The sequence below is a fragment of the Calypte anna genome, chromosome Z (genome assembly GCF_003957555.1).
Source record: "Calypte anna isolate BGI_N300 chromosome Z, bCalAnn1_v1.p, whole genome shotgun sequence".
Classification (NCBI taxonomy): domain Eukaryota; kingdom Metazoa; phylum Chordata; class Aves; order Apodiformes; family Trochilidae; genus Calypte; species Calypte anna.
This window is the reverse complement of record NC_044274.1, coordinates 42,576,110-42,587,916: the sequence shown is the minus strand read 5'-3', so window position 1 is coordinate 42,587,916 and position 11,807 is coordinate 42,576,110. Positions and strand designations below refer to the sequence as shown.

Genomic DNA, 11,807 nt, shown 5'->3' with positions numbered 1-11,807 from the left:
AAAGCTGCTACCACTTCAAAGATTCATAATGGTATATACACAATTATTACTGTATTGCTTGCATTATTGAGTAGAATAAATTAAATAAATTGCTTTCAGAGATTATAGACAACCTAGAAAAACTAACTTCAAATACAGGAAGAGCACTTTCCATTTGAATTGTGAAAAAAACATTTAACTTGAGCTTTATATTTTATAAATTTATATTATACACAATTGTTAGCTTTTTTTTCAATTTGTGTTCTATTCAACTGTATAAAACAGTAAACACTACATGGAAAAATATCTCTTTAACTCATTGTGAACAATGATGGGAAGTTTTGCATGTTCATTAAAACCAAATGCAATCTGATTTGAAGCAATGTGACTGTAGAGATCGGAAAGACATTTAAGTCAAGCATCTTGTCAAAGTAATGCTTCAGTGTGCATATTCTAAGCCCTGTTTTTTAAACTACAGCTGAACTCCCTCTGGAATATTGTTTAAGTAGGCTCATCAATGCATGCAACACAGGATCTCTTTTAAAAGAGAGATAACAATCTAATCAAGGTCGCTTGGGTGTTTTGAAGTTTTATATCTGGACCTCAACATATTTAGACATTGTGTTTTGACTGGACATAAGATCTATACTCTTGAGTAAAAATGTATTTAAAAAACTAAAAAACAAACACCATACTTAAATTCATACTGCCCTCTTTCCTACATCAAGTTTAATTCTGAAGATCTCCTAATGCTCTGAAACAAGTAAAGCCTAACATAAGCTATATAAGTAGCATTAACCTAATTTCACATATCCTTCCACCCTGATTTTAGATACTGAAGTAAGAACAGTTCATTTAAGCATCTCAAAAAAAAATTATCTTAATACAGTTTAACACCAATTTTAAAATTAAAAAATTAGTCTTTGAGATCCACCATTTACATGCTCAAATATATAAGGATGTTAACTTCTCATGTGAGATTCCAGAACAATCTTAGCATTTTTCCCAGAATGGCATATCAACAACGCTGAGTATTCTTCCTCCTATGACTGCAGATGAGCTAGGTACTGACTATGTGCCACTCAGCTTGTATACTCTGATTTTTATAGTACAAAACCACAGCACAGATAACTTCTTAAAATGCATTAGCAGTCTTATCTCTTTAAATGAGTGACTAAATTTGCAAAGGTATTCCTAGCCATAATTACCATCTGACATGTACTTCCCCATGGACTGGAACAGTATTCTTACATTAAAAAAAAAAAAAAAAAAAAAAAAAAAGGTAAAAAATTTACAAACAGTACACATTGGATTTGCTATGTTAACCTTAAGCTCTGATTTTTTTAAGAGGCTGCTTTTCCTCAAAGTGCCAAGTTCAGGGCCATAATGTTTAGATTTCCTTATTAAGCTGTCCTTCCTTTATTAAAAAATGAATAAATTACAAGACCAGATTAAAAAAACCCAACACAAAACCAAACAAAAAATCCAACACAACAACCACATCACAACAAAACTAAACAATGAAACAACCCACAGAAAACAAAACTGAGCTCAGGTCACAGAACCACTGACGCCCATCCCCTGGCTGCAATACAACAAGTCCACATGTTGAGTTATCAGATGACAACAGCTCAGAAAAAAGTAACACAACTTCTGCCAAATGCTTTCATGAAAGCAGTAGTTGCTATTTTTGTGCTTATATCTTTATTCAGAATCTTTCTTTCTGTTAATCTATCAATCTTCTCCTTCTCCCTTATTAAATTCTTCAAGCATTGCAGTCTAGGTTTTAATATATCCATGGCATGCCTCATAATTGAGTAAATTACTGTCTTACAGATAGCGACGTGTATGGACCATCTCCATTATTTTGCCTTTCTGTGAGATAAGTTATCTGCTGTCTCTGTTCTTATAAACATCATCACCATTCTTATAACTCAAACCATGGCAATCAAGTCCACTTATTTGCTGGGTAGCATGAGGTAAAATTACATGCAACTAAGAGCTAAGTAGTTTATTTTATATTTGCTATCTGCATTTCAAAGGACTCATTATTCTCTCCTAGACCACGACAGCTCTGTACAACATCTCCACCTGGTTAGGTTGTGTGAAAGAGTTACAGGCCCAAGATACCATATCAAGATCAGGACTTCTTTGTTGATACTGTTTTGATAAATCTCAACTAAAGGTTGTTTACACACAACTGGAATACAGTGCCAAATTCAGCACTCGATAGTAGAAGCATAAGAAGTGATTTACTTCTCTGAAGTGAGAATGTGCTCCACAGCACAATGAAAACTTCTATGTGCTCTTAAAACTAAAATGTTCTTCATCGTCCCTCATCCTCCATTATTCTGACCTTGGTTTTACTGCGTCAGACAGGAATATGTGCAAACCTCAATAGTTTAGAAGCAAATAAACTGCACCACCAGTGGAAACATAAACAATCTTTGTTGAACTATGCAGTGTAAAAATATACAGAAACAAAAGGATGTTAAACATTAAGATTAGTAATTAGATAACTGCAAAGTCTAAGTTGAATTTGTAACAAGAAATTTCTTGCTTTACACATTTGTTGGCAAGGTGTATTAGAAACATGATCTGATTATTGTACATTTTTCTGGGTGTGAGGTGTTAAATACAGCTGGTAGGGATGTGTATTAGAACAGATACAAAACAAACTTTAATAAGCTTTCTTTTAACCTTTATTTTCATTCAATTTATGTTAAAAAGTGGTGAGCTAGGACTTAAAAACCATAATACAATGATGTTTCACCAACAGATTAAACATGTGAACGATACATACTGACAAGAATTTTTTGGTAATACTTGCTAAATAGACAATTTTTAATCAAAGAGAAGCTTTGTCTTATAACCAGGCTACTTTATAATTCCTAACCTTAAAAAAATATACATCTATTACCAGAAAGAGCAGAATCACTTTCTTTTGTAACTATGTAAGTTTAGCCTTGCTTGCTTAAACTAAGGACTTAGCTTTTTTCTTGTATATACTATAATTTTTCTATTATCAATGGAGGTTATAGCATCATAGGTAAATGTTCATATTTGCTCAAAGCTTCAGCACACTACTCAACACTCCTATGGAACACAAGCAAGTGAGGTGTAGATTATAAAGAGCAGCAAGACTAAATCAGGGTTGTATTTAAGGCCCAGTACAGTATACAGCAGGTTAAAAAAAAAAAAAAAAAAAAAAAAAAAAAAGCCATCGACTTTCTGTCCAACCTGGTAGCCACCACAATCACTTAATTTAGGCATAATGGACTAAGTAATACTGCATCAATGACGCACTGTGTCAGGAAGACATGTGCTTCTTCTGCAGTGGTTGGAAGACAAAGTCTCTCTACAGCTCAAGTGAGACTTAACTTAAGTGAGGGGTTAAAAATTCACTCTCATACATCCATATTTCCAGTGTTAGTAAGACAGAAAAAAAATCCAGAAAAAGAGCCTAGAATCTTGATCAGTCAGGCTTTCTAACAAACAAGCTTGGAATAATAGCACAGAATAGGAGACAAGATGTAAATAGTTACTTATGCTGGGGACATCAGGGCATCAAAACACTACAGAGGGTATTGCAAATTTGGACTGATATGCTTGCACTCTGTGGGAGTGCAAAAAGGTTGACTCCAAAAGAGACAAATTGTAACATACACAGGGCATTAATATTGACTTTGGAAGGCAGAACAGAAGTTCTCGTACACTATCTCTGCAGCCACTATTATTATCCCTGAAAAAAAAAAAGTACAATGCTACGTGACAATTTTGTATTAAACCTTAAAAAAAATCAGCTTCTAAGGAAACTCATTCTTTACTTTTTGTTAATCTTGATTTCTACTCCAAGTTACCAGTAAACTAACTGTAAGACACTCCTCACAAAAATAAAAGATCAGAGACTACTTCATGCTTCATCTTGAGAGCCTGTAGTCTCAGCCTTTACCCTTTGGTAGAGCAAATTACTATTTGAAATGTTAAGTACAGAAGTTATACCAGCAGCTGTCCTCACCAGTTTTTCATTAGAAAATGAAGCGATCCCATTTGCTTGCTGCAATCCAATAATCATATTAAACCAACATATTCCTAAACCAAACATATAAATACCCAGAGGTATTTAAAGTATTGTCTCAAAATATTATGTACATAATTTTATTTTTGCTGCCTACAGCTCGTAATCAGGTATGTATAGATGGGCAAGTAATTAGAGAACACCATTGATGGCGTATGCTAATCACTGCTGAAAGAGACAAGTATCTTTTGTACTTAAGCTACAGCTAATAGAATATAATTTAGAATAAACATGCTGCATTTTATCAGTGATTCAGTGCCTCAGTTACCTAAGCTTCAAATCTACATGTGTACAGTCTCACACAATTAAAATTTAGTTATACATTTACAATAGGCACAAATCCTATCCAGGAAGATAACAGACTTTGGATCAGGTTTCTATTTGGAAAGACCTATTATGTTTATTTAGCTAGCATTTTAAAACTCTTACTTCACCTGTAAGAACACCACTGTATTACAGCTTTATATGCAATTAAACTACTCAGTTACTTATAAAGCCATAGAAGAAAGCTGTACTCTTGGTCACCTGAGAAGAATAGCTATAGCATTTACATTGATTGTTTAATTAGAGAACTTCCAGTTATTCATTTCCTGAAGACACATTCATCACCTACTTTTTTTGTTCTCTTTCTTAGTAAGTAGGAATTAAGGGCAGAGAATCAGACACAGGAGCACAGTCACTATGAATTTACTGTGCAGAAGTACATATACTGGCATTAATAAAATATAGAAATAGACAAGCTTTGCAAGAATTAGTGAAAGAAGTTATTCAGTGTATATTTAAATAAAAATAATGTTCTTATTTTTAAGAACAGACAGCAGAATCTGCATATATGATTTATATATATACATATATATATGTAATGGGAAACTCAATTTGACACTGCTGAGCACATATATTAACTTTAAAAGAAAAAATAAATGCACTTATAAATGTATCTCAATTTTACTACACATTTCTGGTAAAAAGTAGAAAGCTGTGATTAGAACATGCATATTTTCGTAACCCCAAGTTTAGAAGTGGATTCAATGTTTGATGCACTATCAACTTCCATTACTATGAATTATTCCCATTACCAGGAAGAGATTTTTTTTTTCCAGCTTATTTTGGTTGGAGTCCAACACCAAAGAATAGCAACAAGGGGGTTAGAAAAATCCTTTTCCCAGATCTATAACAGGGAAGATGTTTCAAATTTCAATTGTGCCAAGAATTATTTTGGGTAGACATCAGGAAAAATTTTGCAGCCTTTTCCCATTGGGAAAGACATCCTGTGTAAGTTACAAAATCTCTCACAGTGCAAGTCCTTTTTTTTTAAAAAAAAAAAAAAACAGGTTAAATGGGTCTGTCCGGAACAACTGATGACAGTTGATTCTGCTTCAGGGCAAGAGTACAGAATATATGATCTCTTAATGTCCATGGTAGTTTTGTTGTTTTTTTTTTCTATGACTGAAAAATATCCCCTTATAAGCACTTATTTTGAGTGAAATAGACCTGCAAAGACATTATACCTGTTTCCATACTTAACTTTATCTGTCAGGGTAAAAATATTGCACTTCAGACAGGTTCATTTTGTTCCCAAAATGAAATTAAGTCAAAGATGATTACTTTTTTCCTCTGGCAGACAAATTTCAGAATATGGTATGCCAAATCTGGGTAAGATTATTTGCAGATGTTGCATTTTTGTTCCAGAGGCAGAAAGGTCTCAAGTATACTGCAAAAACAAAACTTTCAGAAAATGCAAAAATCATCACCAGTTCCACTGCATAGCCAGCATCTGTTTTCATATAAAAAATAAAGTGTTGCATTAAGCTTTATTGCACCATCAACTTTTTTTTACAAATATCCCCCATTCAAGTCAAATATTAAATTATTCTCATCAAACAAAATATAAGGTTTTCTTTAAAGTATCAAGTAGCTATAATATAGGAGCTATACAGAAAAAGAACAGTCTAAAGGAAAGACAGACTCAAATCAGAGATGACAGAAAACAATCATTAGGTTGTTTCTTTTCCAGAATTAGGGAACATTGCCAGAAAGACTGCGTAGGCTACTGTGTGCATGAAAAGCATCCCTCCTCATTCAAGGTGTAGAAGCAGGTGACACCTTCAAGCTGTCAAGTGCTGCATGAATTCTGAAGTGCAACCTGGACTCCATGGAGTACTCCTTGTAGTTGTTTCTGCAAACAATGAAGTTATTTTTAGAAAAACTATTTTGGCACAGACTATTTCTACTTCATACATGCACCGAAGTATCAAAGTTACTATGCTTGCTTCATTCCTTCACCTGGAAACAAGTTGCTATACAGATGAGTTATGAGACCTTTAAAGCTACATCCAGAAATGGAGAAGAGACTTACACCAGTGTTAACAACTAAATGTCCTGATAAACTGAACCCATCAGTCTCACCGTCTCTTTCACATATTTGGATCCTTTCAACAGCCTTCCAATTACTGACATTTGCTGTGAAAAGACAAGCTGGAAGACTGCACAAAAGAAAGGCCAATAGCTGGAATTGTATGCTCAGCTCAGCTTGAAAACATAGCTCAGCGCAAATAATAAGCTACAGGGGAATAACATTAATTTCTAACTTGAATTTACAATACTAGGGTACATTTCTCTGTACATATAAGTGGCAAATCCTACCCCATAATAAAATCTACAGGTGAAGTGAATATGCCAGTCTACAGTGATTTTAGCTCTCTGCTGTTCTGGTGTGACAGGATGTGAAAGGAAAAAGAAAGGTGCTCGGAAGTATACTGGCTCTTAACCTACTCCCACTAACACCTTTAATGGGGAAGACGTAAGCCCCCAGCTGCTCCCTGGGGCAGTGATGGTATTGACCCTTTCTCTGGACTCTCCAGCTCCATCCTATGCGTAGAGCAGAGCTTCAGTATCTCTGAAGCCTGAATGAAAAGGAGACATATTCCCTTCATACTGTGTCTTGCCTGCTATTGTCTATGCCACGATGTTAGATGGACAGAGTTTCTTGAAACTGTTAGTCAAAACCAGACAACTTCCCCAAGTCAAGAACAGAGATGTATACTTATTTGTATTTTGTCAAAGGGACTGGAAGGAGGAAAAAAAACATGCCTCCATCACTGAAATTAGTCAGTTATTCTTAATCTACAGGCCTATGAAAAAAAAATTCACTTACTTTGCAGTTTCTATGTATCTTATTGCTTTTTCTCTCTCATCCCGTTCTTTGTACAGAAGACCCATCTCATACAGGGTGAATGGCACCAAATAACTATCATATTTTATTTGCTTCTCACTAGGAAATCAGAGAAATACATAAGTGGTTAATTACCACCTCTCCTAAAGTGACCAGTTAACTTTTAAGTACAATCACATCCTGTAAAAGCAAGTAGTTAGAGAAAAGACTTCATAATCTTTTTACTTAATTCTGTGCACATTAATTATACCTGTAAAGAGTGAACATAAAATATTGCCAACTTGACCTTTGAGAAGCAAAGATTTATTCCTATTTTTATAGTGGTATGTTACCCAAGCTACCACGAACACAATTCCAAGACTGGGGCCCTATTTTTTTTTACTTATAGTTCAAAATAACCCAACCATCTGAAAAGATGACTTGAGATAAAAAACAATGTTCATTAGATTAAGTTACTTATTTCCCATATACGGAACTGATATACCCTTACCCTATGTTGCCAGAACAAGCCAGCAAGAAGTAAGAAAATTCAACTATTCCTCAATAAAAGAAATTCCAAGTAACACACCTGTCCTGGTTTGAGCCAGGACATAACCAAACTTAAATGTTTTTATTTTTCAGCTAAGTCTCATCTAAGTAGCTGCACTTGCTAAGATTAACAGCATGTTTCCCAGTCATTGTCTACTTCCAGGACTGCTCACACTCAGTGTTTACAGTTACTGATGGAGAACAGTATGTAGAACCATGGCCACTGCTTGGTTCTATTGAACATCTATTACTCCAGAAACAAAAGGAAGTAAAGGGGTCACACCTGTCATCCGCCTGTGGGGAGGAATGGATCAGACAGGTAACCAAAAGTGACCAACAAAGTATTCCATCCCATATGCATCATATTTTATAAGAATTTGAGGGATCACAGCAGTCAACCTTTCTTCATCCACTGCCAGAGTCCTGGTAGGACTCTGTCCATTCGCCTGTCAATGATCTTGATCCGTGCATCCCTGAATCCTTGTGTCCCTGCCTCCAGCTCCCCTCTGCAGATGACTCCAGGAGTCCAGCCTGGGATTCCCCATAGGCTGCCCTGCAGCCTCCATGGTGACGTTTTACTGGAGGAGAGCACATTTTTGGTTTTGTAGATATTTTTACATACTTCTACACACTTCATTATTTCCATCATTATTGTTTTCATTAGTTTAGTTTTGTTTCCAACCCGTAAGTCTCTCTCCCTTCCCTATAAGAAGTTAAGAATTAATAGAGAGCAGCACTCATTTAATTGCCAGCCCAGTATTAAACCATGAGAGATTTATCAGCTCTCAACACAGGGCTGGGGCTCAAGCCCAGGCTCTGACTAATTGCCTTAACAGTGTGAATGCCAGGTCTGACAGGAGCTGACTGGGTTAGCTCAGTTGAGAGCGCATCACATTTTCCATTTGAGAGTGTCAAGGGGCTGGAAATTAATCAGACAACTGGCATCATGTCATTGGTAGAGGTATTTATCACAATGCTGGCCTACCTCTGGTGTGTAAAGTATGTGACATATTCCTCTTCAGCTGATTGTGGTGTAGTTTTATGGTTTATCGACAATAATTGTTGGGTAAGTCATAGCTGAGCTATGGTGTTTAATACTGATCTATACTGATTATACCGATCTATACTGCAGTACATTTTGCAGTGACTTTTTTTTGTGTGGACGTGAATTTTGTTGGTAATTACACTTTCAGATTTATCAGCAGAAATTATGTATCTCCCTTTTCTGTCAAGCTGATTCCACCAGATTTTAATAAAAAGATTTTATAATTGTTTTATTAGGGGTTTTCTTGAATTATTTGCTGGATTATATTAATGTTTTTCATTTATTGTGAACATATAGGACAACCACCTCCATTCCTAGTGTGCTGGTAAAGTGAGAGCTGCTTGGAGGGTGAGCACTGCCTCTCACAAGGAAGGCAGTGCTGCTTGTGAAGTGGACACTGTCACTCATAAAGATGACACTGCTTCCGTTCTGATTCAGCTGCTGGCATTGCTGCAGCTACCATGGCCACTCCCACTCAGTCCACATCAGTACATGTTGACCCTATGACTAGAAGGCAAGCAAAGCAAAGTAGTCCATTCCCAGCGCTAATCCTCACGTAAAATCTCCAAGAGATTTATTAGGGGAAGACCAAGGTCAGTGAGCAAATCCTTCTGATGAGGATGAGAAACACAGTCCTATAGACTGTGTCTAAAAACATAGTGCTTTTTGAGCACATAATGTATACAACCCTTCTTGAGAAGTCAATAGACAGAGTCCTTTTCAAGAAGGTGGTGGAATGGGTCCTTTACTGGAGATCAAGTCCAGTCCCTTGCTCAAAGTCAACAGCAGCAACCTGTCCAGGACTGTGTCCACCTAGATTTTAAATATCTGCAAGTATGCAGACTCCACAGTTTCACTGAGCGACCTGTGCCATCCTTTGGCCAATTTGACAACAGCAAAACAAAACAAAACAAAATCTCCTTATATTTAAACAGTATTTCTGTACTTCAGCTTGTTCCCCGTACTTCTTTTTCTGACACTGGGCACCACTGAGATTTTTTTCTTTTATAATTATTTTTTCCTTAAAGTAAACCATATTCCATTCAGGTAAACCTTTCAAGTCTTTTCCAGGCTGAACACTTCCAGCTCTCTTAGCTTCTTACATGACAGATGCTTCAATCCTTAAATCAACTTTCTAACCCTTTTTTAGACTTGCTCCAGCACATCCATGTCTCCCTCGCAGCAGAGTTCAGCAATAGACATGGAATTACAGATGTGCCCATCAGTGCTGAGAGGTGAAAAAGCATCACCACCCTTGACTTGCTAAAAACACTTCCTTATGCAGCTCAGGACACAATCAGCCACCTTTGTTGCAAAGGCACATTGTTGACTCAAAGTCAGCTTGGGGCTGACAGTGATGCCCAGGATTCCCTGGGGCATTTTCTGACAATCTGCTCTTTAGCCAGCTGGCTCCAGCCTGAGCTGATGCACAGGGTTATTCCTTTCCAGAGGTGGGGATCGGCACTTCCCCCCTTTGTTAAACTTTGTGAGGTTCCTGCCTGCCCATTTCTTGAGCCTGTCCAGGTCACTATGAGTGGCAGCACACACATCTGGGATACCAACCACTCCTCCCCTTGGTATCAGAGGTTGCATTCTGTCCCATCATCCAGATCTTTAATGAATATGTTAAAAACTACTGGCCTCAGCAGTGAACTCTTGTTAATGTACTGGTGAACAGCCTCCAGCTGACTTCATGATACTGATCACAGCCTTCTGAACCCAGTTCAGAATTTTTTTCCAGAATTATTTACTCCATCTTCCTAGGGACTGCTGAGAACCAACTGGCCTGCAGTTCCCCAGATGCTCCTTGCCTTTTTTCAAGATAGGAGTGATGAAAGTTTGCTTTCTTCAGGTCCTCAAGAACTTCCCCTAACTGCCATGACCTTTCAAAGATAACGGAGGGTGACAATGACATCTGCCAGCTCCCTGAGCTCTCATGGTTCTATGCCAATGTATGTAGGTATACTCAGTTGTGATGGTCATATGTATGTCTATCATGTTCATACTTTTCCTAACATGATTCTCAAGGCTAATATATACGTTTTCCAGACTTTGGATTCACAGGGTTCATGGATCTGGAACTCCTGAGGGCTGATCTCATCAGGACATAACAAGGTGAAACAGGCACCTCATATCTTGGCTTTTCCTGTGTCTTTCACAATCAACCAGTATCGCAGAATGAGTAAGTTCACAACAAGCACTGCAAAACCTCTCAATAGTTTGAGAGCACACTTCTAAAGAGGAATCTCATTCACAAAAACAAGCACAGAAAGTGTATCTTAAAACGGAGAGACTTGTTTATATCATAAACAGTCTTAATGTACTGTAACAACCCAAGAAATGTAAAGTTGACAAGAATTTATTTAATTTACCAGAACACTTTTCCTCCTCCCCATGCAAAACATCTGCATCAAGTGTTGTCTGAAGATTTTTGAGATGTCTCAAGTCTAAAAGCCTCCACTATGTCAACTACCTTTGGAGAAAGATTTTCAGAAAAAGCATTCCTTTAGCCAATCAAAACCTACTTCCCTGTGGCTTGCAAAGTGCTTGACTAAACTCACTTGGGATTTTAAAAAATGCAAGACAAGGCAAAATGGCAAGAAAATAACAAGCAATAGAATTATATCTTAAAAACTCTCCTTAAATAATGTGTTTTCTAAATTATTTATAATAAAAATTGAATATGTAAAGACTGTTTTTAATTACTCTAAAAATATTTACAGCTACAACCAGTATCATTCTAACATGATGGCTTCTGGAGAAGTATCAGAAATTTCACACAAAGCAACAAAATATGAAGGTGAGAAGGCTGTTCATGTTATTTTTACCTTTGAATTACTTTACTGAAACACAGCTCAGCTTGCATGAGTCTTCCCAAGTGTTTCAAGCAAAGGCCCTTCAGTAACTGCAACATGCATACATCATCCATATAGTATTCATTGTGCTCTAGAATTAAAAGTGAGATACATCAAACAACTTGAAGACATTATAAAAAGAGAAAATCA

General features: G+C 36.6%; 1 protein-coding gene across 4 annotated transcripts in view; it reads right to left on the bottom strand.

Moving 5' to 3' along the window:
• Positions 1 to 2,658: 2,658 nt before the first annotated feature.
• TTC39B (tetratricopeptide repeat domain 39B) overlaps positions 2,659 to 11,807 on the bottom strand; it is a 78,626-nt gene continuing 69,477 nt past the window's right edge. For 3 of the 4 annotated variants that reach the window (XM_030466735.1, XM_030466738.1, XM_008496213.2), the window contains 3 exons: positions 11,631 to 11,748; positions 7,212 to 7,328; positions 2,659 to 6,233 (listed from right to left, as the gene is read on the bottom strand). In XM_030466735.1, coding sequence (XP_030322595.1) covers positions 6,137 to 6,233; positions 7,212 to 7,328; positions 11,631 to 11,748 — 332 coding nt within the window. In that variant the 3' untranslated portion in view covers positions 2,659 to 6,136. Of the gene's footprint in view, positions 6,234 to 7,207; positions 7,329 to 11,630; positions 11,749 to 11,807 lie in introns of all 4 variants that reach the window. The other variant, XM_030466737.1, reaches the window with a different exon arrangement.